Source organism: Lytechinus variegatus, chromosome 2 (genome assembly GCF_018143015.1).
Source record: "Lytechinus variegatus isolate NC3 chromosome 2, Lvar_3.0, whole genome shotgun sequence".
Lineage (NCBI taxonomy): Eukaryota > Metazoa > Echinodermata > Echinoidea > Temnopleuroida > Toxopneustidae > Lytechinus > Lytechinus variegatus.
This window is the reverse complement of record NC_054741.1, coordinates 62,453,925-62,481,312: the sequence shown is the minus strand read 5'-3', so window position 1 is coordinate 62,481,312 and position 27,388 is coordinate 62,453,925. Positions and strand designations below refer to the sequence as shown.

Sequence of the window (27,388 nt, the reverse complement as noted above, 5' to 3'; positions counted from 1 at the left end):
TGACCTTAAATGCATCGATGCTGACTTCATTAAAATTCCAAATGTAATGACTTGTGCTTTGGATGTTGAAAGGATCACATTCTCATCTACTTGAACTCAGATGGCAGAGAGTCTCAAGAGACTGTGATTGTACTTTATGGTGTTTAAGTCTTTGAAATATTTATTAGGATGAATATTTTTTTTATTACCGTAAGTAACAGTGTATTAACCGCACCCGTGTATTAACCGAACCCCCAACTTTGGCCAAAAAAAAAAAAAAAAAAAAATCCTCTCACATTTACATGCATATTTGAGGTACGAAGAAACGTATCCAAAGAGATTACCGGTATGCAGAAATATGCTGTTCTTGATCAATTCATCTACAAGTGTTAGAAAGAAAGAACGGTCCCGACAATATTGGTAACTTACACACTCGCTCACCTCACAGTCACAGTGGGAGAGATCAGTGGTACACACACAGCACTGCCATTACATTACAAACTACGATACAGTACAAGTCATGCCAGTACATCTTATCAAATTATGATCTGTGTCTTTCCCAGCGTAGGAGGAAAAACATTCACATTTCTTGCATCACAATCTCACAATCACTTTCAGAAATTTGATGTCTTAGCATGAATTTTGGATACGGGAGTATAGGAAGGTTCAAGAAACAAAGAAATTGGCATTTTTTCCAGTTGTTTTTTACGGCTTCGTGCCGTCTCTCTTGCGTGGTTTACATGGTATCTTATTAAAAGCAAACAGGAAGGAAAAAACCAAGCTTGCGCGAAACGGGACTTTGAATAGCGCCAGCTTAAGTCGCATTATAACCACATTACAACGCAATCTCTAAGCTCACTCAACTCTCGCTCAGCGGTGACAAAATATTACCGAGTATGCTTGGCGTCTCTTTAAATTAGCCAGGGAACTTCACTACTTTGAATCGAGACTAATAGTCTAGGTGATTGGTGAAAAAAATGTTCAGAAAATGGTAAAAGCATGAAAATTGGCACAGAGGTAGAGTAAGTTATTCTAATCACTTTTAGCAGGGGGTGCCAACGTGAATTTGCCAAACATAGCAACGGTTGCTAGGTAACATATTTACCTTAGTAACTGAGCTTTATTAGGCTTAAGTAATATTTTCATGAGCGATGTGTTGCATGAATTTTAATCTAAAGCATGTTCCTTTGTATCACAACAGTTTTGATCCATTTATTCACAGCAACAGCTGCCAAGGGACCATTTTCCATAGCAACAAATTGTTTATCATTGTTCAGATGAATATGATCAATATGATCTACTCAGAATAGCTCAGAAATTATATCTGGCCCATAGATTCCTCATGTGATGATAAGCACCATAGCAACGGTTGCTAGGTAACATTTTTCCACAGTAACCAATTCTTATAGGATATTTTTTTCATGATCATAATTCATATGAGCCATATCTTTTTCTATTAAAGAATTTATACATTAATCACAACAACCCATGAACTATTATACCATGTATACACGCCCATGCGAAATACCAGATGATGTAACATGTTTTCTGTAGCAACCAATGGTTAAAGGTCTTACGGTAAGATTATTGATAGATAATTATTGATTGGCGTAAAATCTTGCACAAATTAAACTACCTCATGATATGGTTCATATTTCCAAAGACGATGTCTGTGGGTTCCATATTATTGGTATAGTAATGCTTGCTGCATGTTAAGAAAATCACCTTAACACCAATTTTTCTCCATTTGAAACCGTAATTATCATGGATTAACATCAACACATGTAAAAGATCGACCATCGATTTAAATTATTTGGTGTATTTCATAGCAAAGGTTACTTTGTTAATGTCTGTTATTACTATATAATTTAGTTACCCATTTATCATTGAATGATAATAGACCTCATGTTTACTTATCTGAGTCAGTGATTGGCAATGGTGGTAAAATATTAATCGAATTTGCATCATCGAGAATTAAAAGTCTAGGAACCGTTGACATTCTGGAAATTAGTGGTTATGTATTTGCCCTATGAATGTCCTTTAAGACCCTATATAACACCTACAAATGCCCTTGGAAAGAATTCCACAAAACCAACATTTAACAAGAGAAGAACAATTATAAGAACAGTTACAAGAGCTCACCAGGAGGTCATGGGTGCTTATAAGTTAAATATCTCTGATCTTGGAGCGATAAAAAATTACCGCCAAGAATTGAATGAGTCAACTAAGTTAGAAATTATTTCGAACACCAAAATCCCGCCAGAAAGTAATTTTTATTAATGAGTGCTTGGATACCCTAATAGTAGTCGTTCTCTTGATAGCCAACAAACTCTGACTTGGTTTATCCCCTCCCTTTCGAAGCCTGCAATGAAGATCATATTAGCTTTCCATACCGTTTCCGGACCTAATGCCATGTGCAGGAGTTGATTTTGACTTGTCAATTCCGTCTCCATGTGTTCTGACTTGGATCAATCCTACAGCTCTGTGATCTATCATGACGTGAAAGATCCTGTATGCAAGGCTCGACATTAGCGGTGGCCCGGTGGCCCGGGGCCACCAAAAATTCATCTCGGGCAACCATTATTGAAAAAATGTTAAGTTTTGGTGGCCCGAATCGGGCAACCAATAATTTTCAAAGTAGCGCAATTTTTCTCCCGATTTTGCATGCATTTATCAACCTTCTACAGTTAAAATTGCAAGCCAATTCGTCATGCGCCTTTTTTGTTAATCTACACACAAATACACACACACAAAGAGTGCATAGTCATGACAGTATGTAGGCCTACCGCTAGCATACAGTAACTATTATTCAGCCGGCCGTGCGGCTGTCTGGCTGAGCTTTGCATGCATGAAACCAATGCAGCTAGCTGTGCACGAGCAGACTATTCAGACCCAGGGAGCTGCGATACGAAATGTTACTGCTAAGAAATCTTCCCCAGAACTTTGGAAATCTACGTCAAAGTCACATTTTACACCAATGAAATGCCCTTCTACAGTCCATATTACTGAAACCTGATTAATTGAAAGCATTAAAAGGAGGAATTATGACCTCTCTTTTGACTCAAAAAGACCGATTTCCAAATGCATTAATACACATAGGTGAGTACATCACAGTCCCATATGTGCATTTGTATGTATGTTGATATTTGGTTTATTTCGAAGCTGTGTCTCTTTGAGCCAAAAATAAATAGGCCGCTCTTTCTTTCTTGTTCACAAATGACTTCTTAAACCACTCTTAAGGAAGTAAATACTTTGGGAAGGCATTTCATTGATATGACATGTGATTTTTTTTCCATCATTTTGTCAAATATAGGGAAGGAATTGTCTCACTGTTTTTTCCAGATAACTTTTGCCATTTCATTTTTTTCTTTCATTTTTTTCAGTGATTAAACCATTTATACCCCTTCCCATTGAAAATACCTGATTAAAGAACATGTTTCTACTGAATAATAATAATTTTCCCCATTTTTTGATAATTTTGTTTTATTTTTCTTAAATTTTCTTTTTTTCTCAAAATTTTTTTTATGAACTGTTCTTTGTTTTTTCTTTCTTTATTTTTTCTTTTGTTTTATGCAAAGTAAAATAACGGCAAGCACGATTTGTATACAAGATGTACAAAGAATAGTGGTACGTGTTAGTGATTGCAGAATACTTCAGTTTGTTTTATTCATTTTTAATTAATGTTTTTCTTTATATTTTTCGGGCCACCAAACTTTATTAGTGGGCCACCAAAAAAAATTATTTGAAGGTTTTGGTGGCCCGAACGGGCCACCACCAAAAAAAGTTAATGTGGAGCCTTGCTGTATGCTAAAGTTGATTTTGACCATTCAGTTCCATTTCTAGTCATGTTGGCCGGATCCTGTAGCTTTATGATTGATCTATCATGACACTGCAGAAGGTGATTTGGACCTGTCCGTTCTGTTGTAGGTGTTTTGATCTGGATCAACCCTTCAGCTTCAAAATTTATCATCACGTGAAAGATCTGCCAAGAGTTGATTTGTCCCGACCATCAGTTTTGTTTCCAGGCTTGTTGGCCTAGATCCTGCTGCTCCGGGATCTACATGTATCATGACTTGAAAGCTCTCACAAAAGTTGATTTTGACCAGTCAGTTCCGATTGCAAGTGTTTTGGCTGGGATCCTGCAGCTTCATGGATCATTACTTGAAAGATCTTGCAGGATGTACCATATGACGCACTTGTGATATTTTTGGCATGTTGCAGAAAGAGTTGCGATCAAACGCAACTCAAAAAATTTTGCGCTACTTGATTTTCAGCCAATAAACCACCCATGTTCGGGACTTGCTTTTAAACGCAACTCTTTCTGCAACAGGCCCCAGATTGGCTGGAAGTGATCCTTACTCGACCACAAAACCCCAGCAAAGAACAGTAGCATTAAGTTCTATATGCTTCTTCCTTCAAAATACCTCCAATACATATTTGCATGTCCGACTCAGAACTCAGATGGAAATGAATTTGCTGATTGCACTATCATCTTATATAATGTCATTATGAGGAGAAATGTCTCTCACACTCTGATTGACGAGCAATTCATTGTTACACCGGAAGATGATGGCTGTAACTTTGATGTATTCCTCTGTTGCCTCTAATATTCTTTGTCGAGCATAATGCATGCTTTTGAGTGGTTTTGCTTTTACCGACTTATGATCAATCCAGACAGTCTTAACCTAAATTTTGGACTAGATATATGCCCAACTCTGTAAAGGCATGTGCGACACATGGAATGTATGTTCTATTCATTCGCTAGAATGGTGCACAAAGTCCTAAACTACTGGAAACTGCAAAGTTGTACATTATGTAAATATTTTTTTCTTCATTATCTAGATAGAAACTATTGCAAAATATTGACTCAACTGTCCAGCATTATAATCAAATAAAAAAGGCGCAACATACATACAGACAATGATGCTTGAGCTGTTTCAGGTATACTGCACATGCTCTGCAGTGCATATACAGGAAATGGTTCTTGAGGCTGTTTCAGGTCTACTGTACATGCTCTACAGTGCATATGCAGGAAATGATTCTTGAGGCTGTTTCAGGTCTACTGTACATATATATTCAAGTCAGTCAATATGATATCATAATATCATAATTTTACTGACAAGTACGTATGCATTACTCGCCATTACTTCACAAGAAGGTTTGTCATTTAATTGGGAGCGATTAGTGTCAATAAAATTTCAGCTTCCCTTTTCCCTCAAGGTTCGGTTTTTTCCGAGTGTTCCATGCTACATCTACTGCAATACCCTGTTTCAGTTTCAAAACAAGAGAGATCCTATCTGCACATTCAATGACCCAATGATGATTCTTGTCTGTGTGTTAGCTTTGTCATGTGTGAGTAAAAAGTATGCGAAAAAAGTAAAATTATGTATATCAAAATTAGGTTTGTTACCTGGATAAGAATAGGCATGCAGGCATTATAATTATTTGGACTGTCTCTGAACTTTTTAGGGATCTGGTATATTTTTTTTCACTCCAGAGTCACACATTGACCAATCTTCTAACCACTTTCATTCAAACATTATGTCCAGATGTTGTGTTAAGTAATATTTATCTATAGTTGCTATGGAAAATGTGTTGCTTAGCAACTGTTGCTATACGTGGTTGGAATGTTTCTTGATATGTGATTGTAAAATGGGAGCTTCGAAGTCAAAATATAGTTTTTGAAATGGAGATAACACCCCCAAAAATGGTGGCTGTCAAGGTAAATATGTTACCTAGCAACTGTTGCTATACGAGAAGAGGTCAGGTTGGCACCCCCTGCTAAAAATGTTCAGCACGATTTTCTCTACCTGTCAGCCAAATTTCATGCTTTTACCATAATCTGAACAATCCTTGCTATTTTTTGCACCGATCATCTAGACTATATGCTTAAGTCAGAATTAGTGTCATGAAGGTGGGTGCGTTTGTTATGGACAACATTTAATTAATATTGCAATAATTGCTTCCCATTACCCGCGGCTCATACCCCTCTAAGTGACATTGCCTGGGCGGCTACGCCCGGCCACTCGATGTGTTGTGAACTGGCAGACATCGTACATGTACGGGAGGGGTTACGGCGGGCTGGCTCAGACCCGTCACCGTGTATAAACCACACCCCCGACTTTTGCTTCTACCCCGCCGAGAAAAAGGTGCGGTTAATACACCGTTACTTACGGTATTACTTTCATTTTTTAAAAATTATTTCTATAGCTGCTGTTACTATTATTATCATTATGATGATGGTGATGATGATTGTTAATATTATTATTGTTATTAATATGATTGTTTTTTTATTATTGATATTAATCGTTATCAGCCAAAGCAGTATCATCAAAGTTGTTGTAGGTATTGTTTTTATATGTATTTATTCATAGTTTGTCTATATTCAAAGTATTTCTGTGAAAGTGAAATTGTGGGTTCCTTAATGACTGGCTTAAAGAAAAATGTCAGTAGTTGCAGTAAACACTGATTTCATGAGAAAGTCTGTAAAACCAGGCTTTATTGTCAGAATATCACCGAGGATCTAGATCTGGTACAGTTACATAAACTGAACTTCGTGAAATCTTGAAATCTACGCTGAAAAACGTTCACACTGAAGATCACCAACACAGATAGGCACACGTGGGACAGTGTATTATTATTGCTGGAATAAAGACCCGACGGAAGTGACCGAATCCGCGGTGATTGTGCTTATTTCTCAGCAATTACACAATTTCTCACAGAATCCTTTGGCACATATTTTTTATTCATACATGTACAGACACTTGGGTCGTCATTATATTAGATTCTATAAAAAGTTTTGAGACCGTTACCAAAACTGGAATTTATCTTTAATCACCATTCCAAACCAATCATCATTAGGTGGTTTCAAACCGCCTCGATCACAAGAATCCCCGTTAAATTACGAGAACTTTTTAAGGCTAAAAAATATCCGTTAATTATTCCTGCATTCACACCGCCCCGAAACACATCCTTCGGGATAAGTTCCCGAAGTTACGAGCATGCGCAGTATGATCTGATAAGCAGGCAAGGCGCGAGATTCAAAATCACTAGCCCAGCAGCCACCCACGCCGCCACGCCCAACGACACGCTGGGCTAAAAGTTCCCGTAATTTGCTTTCACATCGCCAAAATACCTGCGACCTTGGAAAAATCCCCACGAAAGTTCTCGTAATTTCGCCAAGTACCTACTTTTTAGCGGGTATTTTCTTTCGGGGAAATTACGCGTAGTTTGCTTTCACATTACCAAAATACCTGGTATTTTCTGATCGGGGTAAATTTCCTGATCAGAGAATACCTGGAACTGGCGAACTTCGAGGCGGTCTGAAACCACCTAATTTTTCCTCTCTGATCAAGAGTATCTTTTCAGCTTTTTGCTGTTTACAAGTACCCCTTTTTCAAGTATTTCTGGATGGAGCCTTTCTCTACAATGGTTTAGGATCAATACTGATTATTCGAGCGCTGCTATTAATAGGATGACTCTAACCGCACTTTATCTCATCTTTGATTTCATAATAGGATTCTGAGACTGTTTTCATGATCAAAATCCATTGCTGGGTCTGCTATATTCTGATTACTGGGTCCTTACTAAGTTATGGTGGATTTGCATAAGGGGTTCAAGTCTCTGAAATGTTAAGGCCATTTTACCAAAGTGCATTTTAAATTCCAGTACAAAGTAAAAAAAAAAGCACAACGAATCTTCAAGTTCAAGTCTCAGAAACGTTAAGGCCATTTTACCAAAGTGCATTTTAAATTCCAGTACAAAGTAAAAAAAAAAGCACAACGAATCTTCAAGTTCAAGTCTCAGAAACGTTAAGGCCATTTTACCAAAGGGCACATTTAAATTCCAGTACAAAGTAAAAAAAAAAAGGCACAACAAATCTTCCAAGTTCAAGTCACTGAAATGTTAAGGCCATTTTACCAAAGGGCACATTTGAATTCCAGTATTAAAAGTAAAAAAAAAAGGCACAACAAATCTTCAAGGCCAATGATAGGAGCATCAAAGCATTGTTCATCCACCACTCTATGACCGTGGCATGGCCTTCAAGACCTTAGATTAAGTTAACCCTGAGATATGATATTGCGTGTACCGTATGCTATTCCTTGAATCAATATCTTAGTATCTCTGCTCCATGCACCTAAATCTGTATGGGTCTCGAAATGGAATATTTCTAGATGGTACCTTATACTTTAAATCCCTGTATTTAATTGCTCTTTAATAAATGTATCCATGTACGTGTATTACAGATTGTTTGTTTCTCTTTTTTCTTTATATAGATCCCGGATGGGCATCTCTGAACAGAGGTGTTTTGATCTGTGATGAATGTTGCAGTGTTCACAGGAGTCTTGGAAGACATATATCTCAAATCAGAGCTCTTCCTCATGGACCCCCTTGGCCACGAAGCCTCTATGAGGTAAATACTTATCTTGCATACATGTATAGTATGTTTCATTTTCAATTATAATGTATTGTATATGATTTTTTCTGGAATGGATTGTACTGTAATCACCCCCTCCCTCCTTTTTCAAATACATGTACAGTTTGCATTTGGCACTATGCACAGTGGGTGATTTCAAGTACGGTGTTGAAATCTGATGTTGGTGTTGTGACAACACCAACACCAGCCACAACACCTTACTTGAAATCAGGCTGGTGTTGGGATTGACCTCATGATTTTAAATTCGGCGTTGGTGTTTGCGATTTCAAGCTCGCAAGCAGGCGGCGAACACAAAATGTAAAATTAGCTTTTACAGTTCAGATGAGTACATATCATTTTAGTTTTATACATTTTGATAAACAGATGATGTTTATTCTTTCGAAATCTTGAATTAATTAAAGCATTGGCATTCTGTACAATGAGAATTTCTCAGAAAATCTCTGCGATTTTACTTTCGTCATCAAGACTTCTCGAGTAAAGTTGAGATGATTTAGCAGCACAGTGCAGAAGTGTGATGTCATGAGCTATCAATAACGCAATTGATATCATTCTCCTATAACCCACCTCGGTTTTGGAGCTCGGTTCAGCTGCCTTTTTGCGCTCTCAACACCAACACCCTGGTTTTAGTAGCGGAATTTTTGTGGGCCACCCAGCATGCTGGAAGACACTTAGCATTCGCTTGGACGTATCCATGGATAGACGCATTGGTGTCTCTCGTCAACCATTTCACCATATAGAAACTCAACAGTTAGATCTGAAACGTATGTCAATTGCCCATTCTAAATTAAAGATCCATATGTGCCTGATTATCTAATTTCCACTCATTTTTTCCAGAGAAAATATTGTTTTTAAATGAGTGCTATATGGGACTCAGTGTTTTTTGAATTACAGATATCCTGGGTAAGTGACCCTGGACCCCCTGTACATGTATGTGACCCCATAGAAAGTGAATGCTAATCATGACCCTTTTTTACCCTTGTTCAAACTGCAAAATGAGAATGTATTTTCCATGGCATTTTTCAAAGTCAGACTGAACATCCCATAGCTGTAATCAATTTTTAACAAATAATGAACTTTGCATTAGAATCATTATCAACAACAAGATTACAAAGATCATTTACATTTTGACATGTACGTGTTTGTCAACTTTGATCTAATCGGAAATGATTCACATGTAGCTTGCTAGAACATGTTCACAATGTTTGTTAAGTCAGGTGTAACTTCAAAATTTAGCTTCATCAAATTTTAGACTAGAAATAGTGGTTATGAAGCCATTCATGTAACCTCACACATAGTCACATACAATAATTGGAATACAGTTTGTTATTGGGTGCTAGATTAGATTCTTGATTTGTTTGATTTCCATCACAATTTTTGATAATTCAAAATCTTTGATATTGTTGTAGCTCTTTTATTCAACATTCAAGAATTTTAACCTTTATTTGAAAGTATATATATATATATATGTATTTATATATATACAGTGCGTATCAAAAAAAAGTTTACACTTAGAAAAAATCCTGTAAAATTATACATTTGTAATATCCTGATCATGATTTTTCCACATTTTTACATTGGTACAGATCCATTTTAATAAGCAAATGATGATAAAACTGTCGAAAAATATTTCCGCTTGAGTGAGCACCACTTTTGAAAAGTTTGTGAAAAATGATTTGTGCAAAACTTTGAAATAGTTATGCGAATAATAGTAGACTTTAATCATGAAGAACACATGGAATTTTGCTACTAAAATTGATTTGAAGATATGTTTTACCCTTTTAAATTTCTTTCCTTGCCCAAAACATTTCGAAGAGTGCATTGCACCCCACGCCACTCCCCACATAGCGAGGCCATCGTGACGATATTTGCTTTACACTGTACTGTGATTTTATATGAAATGGCATAGGCTTGATTTTCATTTTGTTATAAATTGTCAAGCTTGGAAAAAGTGTAGAGAAACAAGTATTAAATGAAAATGAAATGTAAGCCCACTTTAAATGATAAAAACTTAGTGAAAAAAATGCTGGAGATGTCTGATATAAACTTTTGTTTAAATTTTAGTTAGGTCCTCAGATCCAGCTGGCACAAAAGGGTAGAGGTTGTGCTTACTAAGTGTTGAAATTTTAATTTGAGTGGCAAAATTGTTACAAAATGCTTGAATGTGTCCATTTATTTCAATTATAACTAAAAGTGCAAGGGAAATGTATTAATGAGCAATGTTTCGCAAGGTAAGTTTAATTTTGCCTTTTTCCCTTGGCACAGCGTGGAAACGAGCATTTCTGTGCAAACAGATTTCTGCATGTTTTACAAAAATGGACAGTGCTCACTCAAGTGTAATATTCTGTCAAAACTTATAATTTTATTGGATAGACCCAAACCCAACATTATGTGTGAAAAATTTACCCACATGTTGTATATTTTTTACCGGTAATTCCATGGGCTTTCTCAAAGTGTTTAATTTTTGTTTTGATACGCACTGTACATGTATATATATATATATATTTTTTTTTTTAATGGGATTCTGAAAAAAAATGAATAATCCAACTCATCTTTGCCATATACATACTTTATATATACTGCTTAGTGCTTACTGCATTATGATCACAGTGTAATTAAACTTGTAGTTTGGGTTATTATGATTATATTCATTAATATCACATTATTAATAAGGATTTACTAATAAGCTGAGACTACAAAACACATATAGTCCAGGGCCTTGTAAACACAACAGGTTTGTAATCATTTTTTAAAGCAGGAAATAATTATGCTTTACAAATTTGAATAGCATTTTTGGTCATAAGATAAAAGCTCTCAACTAAGTAATGTACAGTTGTATACAAAAATATGCTATTCAAAAGACTTTATGCATACAATGTAGCATTCATTCAAACATGTGGAGCAAATTGCGATGCGATACCAGGAAAATTGTTCCCTGTAAAGTGGAATTTACCAATAAAGATCATTATTTCATGCCAGGAAAATCTGTAAAGTGGAATTTACCAATAAAGATCATTGTTTCATCCATATTGTTTAACACATCATTAGCCAGTGTGAATCATTGCTTGAAAGTTTCAATTGATCCACATATTTTTCTTACAGGACCATGGTGCATACATGTACATCTAGTGAACATTTTATCCAAACAGTTGAGAAATGAAGCAATATTGCCTGGAAATCAACCAACTTTTTGTGTTGCCCCCTGATGAATTTTGGGTGTTTTCAGAAGCAACATGTCTGCTTTAGGTTTTCAGATTTGTGTTTAATACAGTGTACCTGGGAAGCACCTTTACCCTTTTTACACAGGATTTTCTTAACCCCGGACTATCGCTAACCCCATACTATCCTTAACCCCGTACTATTTTTTTTCCTTTTCACACATGCCAAATTGTTATTGCTAACCCCGGATAAGGAATGCTTGCTTTTTACACACGAAACTCGCAAAACCAGGACTAGTGGTTTTGTCGATCATTCGTAGTACAAGTACTTCACTCGTACACTTTTTACACACGCTAAAATTTCCTTAACCCCGTACTATAGGTGGGGCTAAATTGCTATTTAGCCCCACCTATAGTACGGGGTTAAGCTTAGCCCACTTTCGTTTTGCACTAGCGATCTTAACCCCGTACTATTGCTCTTAGCACCGCAATTGCTGGGATAACCCTGCTTTTTTGCAGGGCAAAACAATCCCATACTAAAGGTGGGGTTAGCCCACTTTGCAAAAATGCTGTGTAAAAAGAAAGTGGGCTAAGCTTAACTCCGTACTATAGGTGGGGCTAAATGGCAATTTAGCCCCACCTATAGTACGGGGTTAAGGAAATTTTAGCCTGTGTAAAAAGGGTATTTGTGAAATATTCAAACCACTGACAATACATGTAGCTATAATGATGATATGTTCCATTCAGGGTTGGGCTCAATTACATGTACTTTCTTCAATTACAATTGAAGAAATGTTAAAAAACAATTACTTTTCAATTAAAGTACATTTTGTCAATTATAATAAACAATTATTTTTGTCAATTTCAATTTCAATTCACACTTTCTATAAAAGTCATGAATGAAATCAATTTGTATTCTGTGTATTAGCACCACCGATTCCAACATAATTTTATTAAAGTTACAGAGAAACTGACAAGATGTAGGTCTGTTTTGAGCATTGATTCTGCTGATTACACTCGTTGATGCTGAATCAGTTGACATGAAAAAGTCATTAAATTTAATCATAAATTAAGAAAGTTTATTGTAAAGTAACTGAATGTAATTCAAGTAATTGACAGTAATTGAAGTCAATTACATATATATTTTTCAATTACAATTACTTTTCCTTTCAAAATTTCAAATACAATTACAATTGCAATTGCAATTACTCACAAAAATGTAATTAATTATGTAATTGATCAATTACTATCGATCAATTTATATAGAAGTTTTGTAACTACACGTTTGAATTTATTGCTTTTTTGTGTTATTCCATGTAGACACCAGCCATTGTGGAGAACCTCTTGACAGAATTTTCAATTCTTTTAGGTCATCCCCGGGCATTGGCTGGTGCTCAAATTTACATTTCTTTTGTAATGTTTCTATTGATGTCATGTTTTCTTGCCTGGAAATGAAATAAATAAAATAAAAATAAATAAATTATCTTGTAATTGAGCCTAACCCTGGTTGCATTTGTACACTGTAGTACATGTAGCTCTACTGTGCTTGATACTTTGTATCATATTGTTACCCCTGGCTGTAGCTGAGCTGCCGTGTAGGCACTAAAAGCATTCAAGGAATACATGTAAATCGTACTGGGTACCCATTCACCTCACCTGGGTCGAGTGCAGCGCAGTGGTATGAAATCCTTGCATCTGATTGGCTGGAGAACAAATTCAGGGCTGATGAAAGTCACAGACTATGCTTCATGAAACGCTCTCCCTGTTCATAATATTTATAAATGATCTCTTCTTTACTAGATGGTGCATGCTCTGGTTAGCAATGGTGCCAACTCTATCTGGGAACATTCACTCTTGGATCCCTCGCAAGTCAGGAGCGGCAAAAAGAAACCTAATCCAAAGGATTCTGTCCAGTGAGTATGAGGATTATTGTTTTAACAAGGCCCTGCAGTCAAAATCATTCAAAGGTTCCACGACAATTGCTCTGGTGATAATTGCTCTTGCATGTACACAAAGTGCAATACAGACCTCCAGATTTTAAAGGAAATCCTATTTGTGGTGATAGATGATTTGTGTGAAAGCAGGAAAGGATAAAAAGGGGTGAAAAAACTGGACAGACAAGGAACACAAAAGTTATGGCCATTTGTAAAGTGAGATCACTATTAAGACTAAATTTCAAATTGGCAAGTTTATAATATTCGTTATGACTTCTCTGCTATGTCAATGATATTGACCTTTATTTGCTTTACACCCTTATTACATGTACATTTAGGATCCCTTTTTCAACTTGAAAATGTGGAAATGAATCCACACCAGTTGTAAGGCATCGTGGTGTTGATATTGAGCAGCAGTTTTATTATTAAAAAAGTCAAGAAAAGGAGCCTATTAAGGCATAAATTGGGGGATCTTGTCAATTTAGTACGTTATACTTTGATTATCAATCGCACAAACCACATAAATTTATTCTTAGAAATTGGTTAATTTTCTGTGAGACTGCCACACATGTGCATGTACAGTCAATCATTAACCCAGAATTCCTGTAATTTTTCAAAGTCAAGAAAAAAAGAGATATATCTCATTTCTTTGGTATTTTACAAATAAATTGAAATTTCATCGATGTATCTATGGATTTTTAGCATGTTTAGGAGAATTTGTTCCTTTCAGTGACTTTAACCAAAACCACCTGTTTAAAAAAAAATGTATTGACTTGGGCCAATTTTCATGTATACATGTGTCTACATTGATTTGGTCAAAGCAAATGCACTGCATTTTGTTGGGTTGTGTTTCATGTCTCACATCATAGAGCTGTGAGTCACTATGTCCTGAAGCTATTTTCGTGTGCTCATATTGTACATGTATGTTGGATCAAAGCTTGCTAAGGTTTGATTGTATCTCAATACTTGATATAAATATCTGCCTAGATGTAAAATGTCTGTAATATTGCCTTTAGGCAAAGTTGCTATTTCCCCATATTCATTGAGGATGGTAATGGCAAAATTCAACTACATTCACATTTCCATGAATGTAATTAACTTTTGCTGGACCTTCTCCAATACTGTCAGTCTAGGAGCATTTTTCATACATTTTATAGGTCACTGCTGTAGACTCCAAATTTCCACTTGTTACTTTTACCCCACTTTTCCATTAGTAATGTAATTGAGTTATTGTAATTGCCCCCCCCCCCCCCTGTAGATCCCAAGGTCAATGTCTATTTATTCCATCCCCCAAATCCTATCCAGAATAATAGGTTGTGACATTTTATGTTATCAATAAACACAAAATTCATCCTGCGTTATTAGATCTATGACCCTGCATGTAGGTGAAATAGAAAATCATATTTCATGTTGAAATGTTTGCATACACTACATGTACATCAGTGCCAATTAATCTTTCTCAATTTCCTTGTTATCGTTGTGCCCTTAAGAATTGTAAAAATATACTTCAACTAAAGTTTGTGGTGGTGTACTGCTGTGACTCATGGATATCAAGAATAAAGATTAGCTTGTGTTCTTTGTGTGCATTATGTATCTGGGGATTTTATTACACAGTACATGTATTATCACAGTAAAAAGAAAGATACTTGTAATGAAGGATTTCACACATAGATTGTCCAGATGTTACTTAATATTATCTGTTCCTCCGGGAATCAGTAAATTGCCAATTGAATGAAATACATCCACTTCGTCTATTTTCTGTTTTGTCTCTAACAGTTAATTGTAATGGCATTCAAGTCCCACACTCAAACATTGATGTTAGTACATACATTACTAGTGTGACATCAATTTAAATGTAAATGTAAATCTTTAGATCTTTCAGAGTCAAGAAAGAAGGTAATATCCCCAAATGTTCGTGGTCATTTGCAGCTATAAAAATAAAAATACAAGGTAATATGGACAATAGATGGCATTTTATGGATACAAGTAATATGAAACATTTGCATATTTTCTTTTTGAGAGTGTCAATATTAAAAAAAAATTTAAAAAAAATACATATTCAGGTCATAACATGTCATTTTAATGATGTATAATTTGACTCAGCCCTAAACGAACATTGGTGGTACAGGGACGTATCATGTGGATGACCCCCTTTTTCAGACCTAATTTTCAGTTCTGTAAATATTCTGATTCCATTCAGAAGCAGCCCTGCTTGCAAGACTCCTCTAACAAAAATTGTCCAGCGTGTTCACCACATGCGAGAGCTGCAAGCACGGGTTCACATCTCCCTCGCCTCCATTAGTAGCTGCTAGCAGCTCCATGCATGGTTAGTGCCCACATACATGTATACAAGAATGCATAGCGCTAGCTTGCACTGTACCTAAAGTACCGTGATCTTGTTCCATATTAGACCCTGTTTTTCATACCGCCCGGTATACATGTCATATTTAGTTCCCAAGACCCTGTATTTTACCCTTTACCCTTGTAGTCAGTTCCTTATAGACCCACATTTCAGGGTTTCGTGAGGCACACCCCCATCAAAAAATAAAATGGAATGCCCCCCCCTTGGCGTAGCCCATGTGGCAATATCTGACTTGTAATCAAAGTGAATATAAACCTGCCTGCCATAGGTGGTTGTCAGCAAGGATTTTTATGTTGCCTCTCTCTGTCTGTCCCTTTGTCCATCTGTTGCTATCATTTTTTTTTCTAGATAAATAAAGAAATGAAAACAGAAGATTCGTATGTAGAAATTGACTCAAAGATGGAGACCTAAGTGCTGCCAAACAGGAGGAATTTGGAATATGTGATAAGTTTGAATTATTCATGGAGCTTTATGAAAGCTTGCAGTGCATTTTGCTCTGACTGATACCCCTTTCATAAACCCCATTAAAATGAATTAGGCGGCTAATAGCAGCATAATTTGGTCGTAAAAATTGGAGGAGGACAAGAGTTATCCGCATTACTCTGATGCTGCTATTATCCGCATAATAGCAGCATCGGGACAAGATTTTGAGTTTATGAACGCATTTCCAAATTATGCGGATAATTGCCATGGTGCGGTCACAAGGTCACCCTTTTCCAACACAACCGCATCGGAGGGGGCGTGTCCAGTTGTCATGGCGATTATCCGCCTTTTTCAGGACGGGCGCTCGTAAAAATAATGCGGCTTATTTTCGGAGTTTATGAACGCAATTTTTATTGAATTATCCGCATTACTCTTAGGCGGCTAATTGGAGGATAGGTTTATGAAAAGGGTATGAGTACCTAATTCCCATAAAGTGATTTCTTCCTATTTTTAAACAAGTTTATTAAATCAGTGAGTGAAGCAGGATTATATGTGGAAAATGTCACAAATTGAATTGAATGGGGAGTGAGCTGTTTGGACAGGATATTAAAGGGAAACTCACGGGGGGGGAGATTTGAAAGATAATTATGAGCATTAAGTTCTATTCATATTGTTTATGGAGAATATTATGAGATCAAGGACATTACAAAGGATTGCTTCTAAACTTCTTGAGTGCCCTTGCGTCAAAGCTTTGTCCCTAAATGGCTAAAATGGTTGGGTCAGACAATTGTGTGTAGTCCTATTCATGCATTTCTGTGTGAAGAACATCCTCTAATTGGCAGACTTGAGTCAAACCTATCAATCCTAAAGATACCAAAATCTAATACATCATACGCTAATTATCCAGTGTGCCTGATATATACATTCATCATTTTTCCAATCTACATGTAGCTTCCTCCATATGATACATTTACATCTTGACCAGGCTTTAAAGTCAACCCGGAGATCTAAATTTAGATAATTGGTCTTTCAACGCTGGCAGACTTGCTTTCCGAACGACCGACCGATGGTAATAAAGGCTACAGATATCTTTGGAAAATGTCAATGTCAGTTTGGAGGAAGTTTGGAGGATAGGTTTACATGCATTTACATTATGTTTATGTGTCCTGTAGTACATGCATTTAGGCCTAGATAAATGTATCTACCAGCAATATTTTCAAAAATTATCCAGCTACTTTCTGATTCGGCAAATTATCCTGATCATCACAGTGTCGTTGTTATTTGTATTAATAGAGATAAAATGTGCAATGAGTGGGGTATTTCATGGGATTTATCTTGAAATTATGATCCTGAGTCAACTCGGTATATACATGTACCATGAAATATTGTGCAATTTCATAACGATTGATCGTACGGTTGATTTTTACGATTGATTGTACATTGTATTCAAAGCAAGCAATCATGAAAATTTGTTGTAAGATCATTGCTAAGCTTTGTGTTACGCGCTCCAGTGTTTAAACAATACATGTACAACCACACGATTTTCAAATGCAAGGCCTGAAGTGCCCCTCCATAGCGAGAACTCTCTAGGCTAGCTGATGGAGATGCATGGTTTCTTGAATCGTAAAATATAAGTGTATAGAAGAAAGCAAGCTGCTAGAATAGAATCTTATTTGGGCTGATGGAGACGTACACATCTCGGCATGAATGACAAGTACAGTGCAATGAATCAAATCTAGAACAGGCCTGCAGAAAGCACATATTCTGAGTCCAGGCCGATTGTACATGTAGGCCTATTGATTTCAGTGAATACTCTACTTTCAGTATGCTTTGAAATTTCAAGCATGCACAAAATAATATGTAGACATGTGTTGCATATTACTCATACCCCAAGAATAAATTAAATAACCTCACCCCAAACATTATACAATATCATTTTACATGTGTATGTATGTACAACTCTTGATTAATTAAAATAATGCTAAGTAGTTCAATATCTTTGTGTACAATGTTTCATTATGGTGATCTTTATACATGTACGGGTATACTGTTAAAATTATGTTTTAAATAATGAGCATGTGAAAAGTAAAGAATACTGATATCCCTCTATTAAATGTATCAGATTATATCAGATATTCTACAGTGTCTCAGAAATTCAATCTTGAGGCCTGGGGAGCGCTTCATGAAAGGACTTGTCAGACGTTTTATCCGACAAGTCCTGTTTTATCAGACAGTTACTATAGTAACAGTGCTTCTCAACCAATCAGAATCCAGGAAAGTTGTCAGATCTGACAACTTGTCGGGACGAAAATATTGATGAAACGCTTCCCTGTAGTCAGAATGTCAATGTTTTGAAAATTTGTAATGATGAATATGTCAATAGAATACACATACTGTATGACTCAAATAAAGGTATTGCTGAAACTCATAGGGAGTTTTGAATACATGTACCAAGAGTGGTCAACTTGTATTTCCTATTTTATACACCTCACCACGTTGGTCAGATGATGCTCAGGGGGGCATACGTACCCTGTTCGTATTGAGATTATATCATATGGTCGTCTTAAGCTTAACTTAAAGCAATACGTGTACTTACATTTTTGTGAAGTATTTTGCAAATGAAAGTTGAAAATACAGTATTTTAATCTACATTATATGACACCTAGATAGATCCTTGTGATTTGATTGGTTGTTTGATATTGTTCATTCAGCCCATTTTTGCAATGGCATCATCAACCGTGTAATTTTGGATCCATTCATCATGCAATTTTGGATCCATACGATTCTGTCCATTGCATGCGTGCATTGAGACTGTAGGCTGCAGGGATTATTTGTGTTTACAGTGCACATGTTGTATTGACCTAACAATAAACAGACCAAACTCGCACTGCACAAGCATGTTTTGCATCGAAATTTATGAATTTCATTTTCAAAAAATCATTTTTTATATGTCATATAAAGTAAACCAAATAATGAATGTTTTATTTGTTCATGCAATGAACAGAATACTTTATTCTGTGAAAGATGAAATTAATGATCCATTGAACTCCGCTACGCCTCGTTGAATGGATCGTTTCATCTTTCACCTCATGAAGTATTCTGTCCGTTGCACACACAAACATTCATTATTTGTATATTATGTACATACTGTGTATGTGCAGGAATAAAAACTTTGAATGAGCTTTTGAAACATAAACAAGTGCTGTGCAGTGGAGGATCTTGATCTCAAACTTCATAAATCAAAATCAGTCACTTTCACTATCAAAGTATCAGGAGTACAGTGTACCGGTAGTCTTGATTGAGATTTCAAGCATGCCTGTATTCTCGGAACTATACATGTGTAGTCAAACAATGCAGGCTACAGTATGTACATGTAGAACAGTTATGCATTTCACACAGCATTTCCTTAACCCCAAAATATCTTCTTTTTTTGTATTCACACTGTCTTTCTTAACCCCATACCACATGTATTTGCTTAACCCTGGACCATCACACATCTCATGATTTTACCATACACAGCACGATTAAAGTACAATTTCGACGTCTGTGATTGGCTAAAGCTTAGCCCCACTTTTCCTTAGCCCAGTTTCGTTTCACACTTCATCTCTTAGCACCGCAATTGTGGTAAGTCAGCTAACCCTGCTTTTTGCAGGGCCAGATAGTACCATACTATTTACTGTGCTAGTATGAAAACGAAGTGGGCAAAGCTTAAACCCGGCAAAATTGGTGGGGCTAAGACCCACCCTTAGCCCCACCAATTTCCTGGGGTTAAGGAAAAAAAGTGCAGTGTGAAAAGCATATATTATGCTTGTAGTTTATCGGCAATATTAAAGCTGTACATTTATTTTGTACTCCCTGTTATGTTAAGAGCCCCCTTGTATGACATATATTGCCCCCTCTCTTTGGAAGCAAGGAGATAAATTACATTTTTTACTCAGGAATGGCATCATGATCGATGGGGGGGGGGGGTATTGAGATGACTTTTAATTCATGTACATTTAAGATGATCTAATTTTTTCTGAATGCATTGTAACTGGAACTCGACTGAGACCTTTCCTTTTTATATTTTTTTGTCTTATCTTTACTTTTCTTCCTCTTCCTCTTTTCTTTGTTTTTGTTTTTCCTCTCCTTTCCCCCTTTTCACTACAGATATGCTTTTCACACTGCATTTCCTTAACCCCATACTATCCTTAACCCCAGACTATCCTTAACCCCATACTATCTTTTTTTCGATTCACACTGTCTTTCTTATCCCCATACTATTTGCTCAACCGTGATTAATGCCTTAACCCGGACAATCCCTCAGCTCATGAATACTGATGATTTTACCATACAGAGCGTGATTAAAGTGCAATTCGACTTCTGTGATTGGTTAATGCTTAGCCTCACTTTCCTTAGCCCTGTTTAGTTTTCACACTGCATCTCTTAGCACCGCAATTGTGGTGCTAGCACCACAATAAGCCGGCTAATCCTGCTTTTTTGCAGGGCCAGATAGTACCATACTATTTACCGTGCTAGCCCACTTTGCTAAAACGTAGTGTGAAAACGAAGTGGGCTAAGCTTAACCCCGGGAAATTGGTGGGGCTAAGACCCCCCTTAGCCCCACCAATTTAGGACAAAAAGTGCAGTGTGAAAAGCATATTGGCTATTCCACGGTTACTCACGTTACATTTGGAGACACCTTGACTCATACTTGGAGCTGTAACTCCATTATTATTGATAGGAACTAAACATCTCCATATCACAACAAAGTACACAGTCTGACTATCCTTTGTATAAAAACAAAACTTGGGAAATTTTGTTATGCTCCTGGCAAATCTTTGGAATGTGTCGGTTACTCACGTTACATGATTTGGACATGCATAAAATGAAAAGTCGACATAAGTGAAAAGTCTCCTCATACAAGGCTTTTATGAAAGTTGATTATATCCATTTCAAAGAAGTATATTAGGGAGACAAACTTTGTATATAATTAAAATATTAAAGAACACATGGTTTTTACTTGGGGTGCAGATAATATGGTTACTCACGTTACGGTTACTCACGTTACATTTTGTCCATGTATGGTTAACAACACACATGTCATTAAAAATTAAATGTGTGTAAAATTCATTGCTAGGAACATCAAAAAAAGATTTTATACCAAAAATTGGAACAATTGGAGCTTTATTAGGGAATAAGAGGGAAAAGTATGATTTTGCTTAATAATTATGCATAAATTAGCATAATCGCTTAATACCAATTTGCATGAAATAAATTACTGTATAGTATTGTAGATTATGTCCAAGACAACCTGCGCGCAAATTTTCGGCGTGATCGTGCGGCCAATGGCCGAGATCTCAAGGGGGGGCCTGGGAGGCCCCCCCCTGGGCCATATCAACTCCCAAAATACCCCGGCCTAGATAGGGTTACAGGTAAGGGCATTCAAGGTGTTGTTCGAACACTCTTTAAAGTTTGGTTAATCGAAACCAAGTCTTACTAATGCACTCTCGCATTGTGAATACTCTAATATTCAATTTTTTGTGTGATTGTATGACCACTGATATTTTTAAGAACAAAGAGTCACATCAAAGAGGTGTACCCTCATTTTGCTTTTAATTAATCAAAAATAACTTCATAACTCACCATGAGACTTAAAACTTGACATCCCACAGAAAATGTTACCTGACTGAATAATTTTTACTGGTTACTCACATTACATGTACATGATGGTTACTCACGTTACAAAGTTACTCACGTTACAGTTTTTCTTCATCATTTTTATAAAAAAATTTTACTTTTTAATGATTTTGATAGTCATCACTGTGTCAAAGATTGTTTGAATGAAGAGAATTTAAAATCCCACCAATTAACTGTGAAGAATTTTTCTCTCAGAAAACAAAGTCATTTTTTTCGGTTACTCACGTTACATCACCTGAGCAGGTTGCAATATTCATTTTTTAATGAGTACTACAAATTTACTTGAAAATCTGTTGTGTATTTTAAGTAATTTGACTCTTCTAAACTTCAAAAATATATAAAGTGGTATGTTGTTGCAATAACAAAATGGTAATAAGGCATATTTCATTTTTCACTATTTTTCTTGTATTTTGGTACAGAATGGAAGACACAACTTTTGACCATTTTTTTCCAAAGTATACATATGAAAATAAACTTTTTATTTCTTGTTCCTGAAACTATCATGTATGAAGGACTTAAAGTATTAAAAAATTCAAGAAAATATTGAATTTGAATTTTTAAGCTCATGTCCACCAACCTGTGGAATTGCCCATATTAGAAAATCATAGGGATGGGGGGGGAGTACTCTGTAGCTGCTCCCCTGTTCCCTGTAATTCTGCCCCTATTTCAGTGGTTGATACTCCAGACTGCTGTAATAAGAGTTCACAGTACTGCAGGTACTTGAATGAATAACTTTGAGGAGGAAGTCTTGTATTGATATTAAAGTTACTGTATAAAAAATATACATCATGTGAGTTTAAAAATGAGGTTTGGGCAGTATTAAAAGCATCAATGAATAATTTCACATGTAGGAACAGAATAAATCAGATGAATAGACCATGGTTAAACTTGTCTATCATCGACTTTAACAATATAGTTTCCTCCACTATTCAAAGTCAAACCTTGACCACAAGTTAAATTTCATCTTTAAAAGCCAATATTATTGTTTACACATACGTAACACCCAAGGTGTGTACTTTATAAGGAATTCTTTTGTATTTTGTCTTTGAACAGTCCATTCAAGTCTGACTTCATCCGTGCCAAGTATCAGAGGTTGGACTTTGTTCACAGACTGAAGGATGGTGATGAAGCTACTGTCAAGGATCTTAGCAGAGTGAGTTCCTGGTCCGCATTACATAAAGCTTAGCGATTGATCCTGGGACTGATCTTTACGATTGATTGTAGTGATTATTTTCTATGATCGATGGTAATAAGCACCAGAATCAGTCACCTGGCTTTGTGTTACATCGGGCCTATTCCCTTCTTGATCTGAAGTTCAAATCATCACCATTTTAACGAAGTGGCTCAAGAGACACTAAAATCAATGAAAAATAAAACAAAATTTAGGAACATTATTTTAGTATCATTGATCTTATATTTATTCCATATTTTTTTAATTGAAGTATTATTGAATGTTTATGATCTCACAACATTTGACAGTCTTCATGATTTCTTAGTGTTGTCTTAATAGCAGGGTATCAAAATTGAATCTAGTCATATACATGACTAGCCCCTAAGTAGCCTTTTTTCACAAATTGGTCACTCATTCATCATTGGACCCATTCCCAATGTACATGCTAAAAGTACAGATTAATTAATGCATGGAATCTGCTTAAATGATGGTCTAAACCACAGATTCATAAACACGTGTGTGAATTTGGGTTGTGTAAGTTTATTCTTTTCTCTATATTTCCAACAGCAACTCCACTCAAGCGTAAGGACAGGTAATTTAGAGACGTGTCTAAGGTTGCTCTCTCTTGGTGGACTGGCAAACTTCTATCATGCTGTAAGTTCATTGGCTTCTTTATTTCATGATACTAGCAACAATCAGGGATGCTATTTTACATTCTTGTTTCACCTGCTTTAATAGCAGGAGTGAGTCAGGTTACTTTTCCGATGATGACAGTGACACGGTTGACGTAAAATCTTATCCACCGTTGAGTGTTTGAATGTCATCATAACTTTGAAAGTATGAGGACCTATTTCATGAAACTTGGGTAAAAGTAATCACGTAGCATGAGTTTTACGGATGAAATGATCAATGTTAAAGGTCATTCTGGGTCAATAACTATGACCACGTTTTATCAAATCAAATGATTATTTTTTGAGATGATAATTGGGTATCAATAATGATATTACACACAGGAATGGAATGTCTCCAATACAAAGGTCATTTGAGGTCATTGAACTTTGGGTTTTTACATCAGAATTGTCTTTCCAATTTTGGAAGGAAAAAAAAATCTAAATTTGTTTTTATACTCCATCACGATTGTGTCTCTAAGAAATATCAGCCATACACATGTAATGTGATAAGTGTTGCAGGTAATGTGATCCCTGCAGCTTTCCTCATCTTCTGTTGCTTTGTCTACGTGGAGACTAATTGAAAAAGAAAAAAAATCCTGGGTGGGGTTAATGCTGAATGTGCAGATAAATGTGGCTCATGTGGGTCTTTTGTTGAGGTTCCTATTATAAGTGATATCATTCCTCCCCTCTGAGGATGTGCATGTGAATGTGACATCCATGTCCCAGTGGCATTTTAGTCTTCAAAGTTGCTGAAATGCAATGAAACTTGTACTTCCTTTCGATTTAGGAGAGATGTAACACCCCACTGCATGTTGCAGCTAAAGAGGGTCAGATGCTACAGTGCGAGTTACTGATAGTCTACGGTGCAGACCCAGGGGCACTGGATAGCGATGGGCAGACGCCGGCTGATCTTGCCAAGTGAGTAGAGAATAACTTTAGTTCAAGTTCTAGAATATCTCGCAGAACCCAGTGATAAAATGATGGGAAGAACATGATGTGTATCTTATACTACTCTGTCTTTGGAGAGTGTAGATGGGAGAACAATGCAAATTAATTTATGTGCGGCCATGATAACAATCGCATTCCTTTTGAACATTTTTCGTGACATTATCAAGAAAAAAAGTGTTTTTGCATAGAACTGGAAGAACAGGTGCTCTTTCGGAAGTTCAGGTCTGACTTGAGTGCAGAGAATATGTACATTCTACTTTAACTGTAGCAAATCAGTGTACACTCTGGTTTGCAAAAGGAAATCGCTATAAATCGATAGCAAATTTATGATTCATGTCAATATATTGATTTGCATTTAGGCAATTTTTTGAAATGCTCCACTAGTTTCAGCAATTATTGTCAAGGTCATGTAGGTCATTCTGTTGTATGTCCTCATAACTCTGTGGAATATGCTTTTTAGTCAGTGAAAGAATTCAGCATTAGTGTCAAAGCCCCTCTCTTGAAAGCTTGCCCCAAAAATATAAAGAGAATCTCCCTTGAGTCTGGATAGAAACTATAATCAAAACCAAACCAGAGAAAAAATGTTGTCCATGCAAGTGTTTGTCATTCTCAATTGCTTTGTCTAACCTTGTGTCTTAATGCTATGGTGAGTCAGAATTTTCATGTTGGAAGGGAAAAAGAGTGCATGGTTTCCTCCTGTTACATATTGTATGCTAATTTGGGTTTACAATCAAATTCCTTAACATCTTTCTTCAAGAATTTTGATAGATTCACCACATGGTGCGCCATATATTGGTTGCAGCAAACAGGCTAATTGTCTAACTTGGCGATCGAAATGGCGCACAGGCGCGGGCAGCGCACAGTGCTAGTGTTCTGTAATGTGATTGTGGTGCTTCAAAAATGAAAACCATAATGGCAGGAATTCAGCAAACACAGTCCAAATTTCGCACACAAATATTCGGGCAAGTTTTCTCTTCCACCCCCTGGACCCGAGTAAATGGCATATCCGGTCAAATCGCTTTGGACCATCACTTGATAATCACATGCATGCATGCACTGTAGTACTAGCACCTGCAACAGATGTCGACTTTTTCCCATGAGGCATTGCAAATTTTGGCCTGTCCCTTGAAATCGATAGATGGTGCACCGTATTGTGAACACATGGAATTGCACTGGGATGCCATGCATATGCTGTATCAATAGAAATTTCTGAAAAATGGAGTATTTTGTTATGTTTATTAAATTTCTATATTTATGTTTTCTCATATTTTTTAAACTATTTTTTTTTTATCTATAGGGATGAAGGTCACTTAGAACTTGCTGAGAGACTGATTCAATGCCAGTATGAACTGACGGATAGACTCACATTCTTTGTGTGTGGAAAGCGACCAGGTATGAAGTGATGGCGGTGGTTGTAGTAGTGATGGTGGAGATGATGGTGATGGTATTGATATGTGATGAATGCTTGTGATACTTATAGTATTGACGATGGGAGTGGAAATGATGGAGATGGTGGTAGTGGTGGTGGTTTTGGTGAAGACAAGGATGGTGGTGGTGATGATGATGGTGGTGATGATGGAGCGTTGTGGCCGAGTGGCTTAGTCTTCTGACTTTGAAACAGATGGCTTTGGGTTCGAATCCCAGCCATGGCGTAATTTCCTTCAGCAAGAAATTCATCCACATTGTGCTGCACTCAACCCAGGTGAGATGAATGGGTACCTGGCACGAATTTATTTCTTGAAATGCCAACGCGCTGTAAAAGGCTGCGGAGCTAAAGCCAGGGTAATAATATCTGAGTCCTTTGGAAGCGCATAGGAACGTTATGACATAATGTGATATGCGCTATACAAGAACTACATTATTATTATGATGATGATGATGATGACGATGATGATGATGATGATGATGATGATGATTAAAGCAGTGGTGGTAGTGATAATAATACATGATAGGAATGATGATGATGATGGTGGTGGTCATGATATCTACTGCGATATTATGTAGAGGAAGCAATATTTAACCAACCATCATTTGACATCTTTTCAGATCATTCATCTAGCACTCATTTTCTAATCCCTGAGTTAGCCGATGGTTCACTAGATAGATCAGATGCCGCGGACCAGGCCAGAAAAAAGCTTCAAAGTGTAAGATTTCTATCACATTCTGCTTAGTGTTGGTCTGTGGAATTTTTTTTTAAATTCATTGTTTGTGTTGGTGATAGAGCAATGTACAAAATTTGTTCGTTCTACGTTGCAGGAGAAGACAACATTGGATGGTTATGATGGTGGCAGTGATGATGGTGATGATGATGATGATAATAGTAATGATGTGTATGATTATTGTGATGATAATGATCAGAAGATTATGATGATGTTTGTTATTGTTATTGAATAAGAAGATGATGGTGATGATATAATGCTGTTTATTTTTAGGATAGGGTGATGATTATGACGATAAATACGAAGATGGTGGTGATTATGATGATGATGATAATTATAACCCCATGATTGCCCAGGGTAGCCGCTTCAGTTCCGAAGACTATTCTCCCAGCAGGCCCTGCTATTATTACCCCTGGTTTTGATGATGATGATGATGATATTTATGATTATGATGGTAATTATTGTGATTA

The 27,388-nt window shown here is 36.5% G+C and overlaps 1 protein-coding gene across 1 annotated transcript in view; it reads left to right on the top strand.

The window, feature by feature from the left end:
• Positions 1–27,388, top strand: part of LOC121406905 (ARF GTPase-activating protein GIT2-like) — a 65,620-nt gene that overhangs the window by 16,343 nt on the left and 21,889 nt on the right. The window contains exons 2-8 of the mRNA XM_041597778.1: positions 8,256–8,392; positions 13,372–13,484; positions 23,023–23,122; positions 23,708–23,794; positions 24,599–24,729; positions 26,057–26,151; positions 26,806–26,903. Coding sequence (XP_041453712.1) covers positions 8,256–8,392; positions 13,372–13,484; positions 23,023–23,122; positions 23,708–23,794; positions 24,599–24,729; positions 26,057–26,151; positions 26,806–26,903 — 761 coding nt within the window. The remainder of the gene's footprint in view (positions 1–8,255; positions 8,393–13,371; positions 13,485–23,022; positions 23,123–23,707; positions 23,795–24,598; positions 24,730–26,056; positions 26,152–26,805; positions 26,904–27,388) is intronic.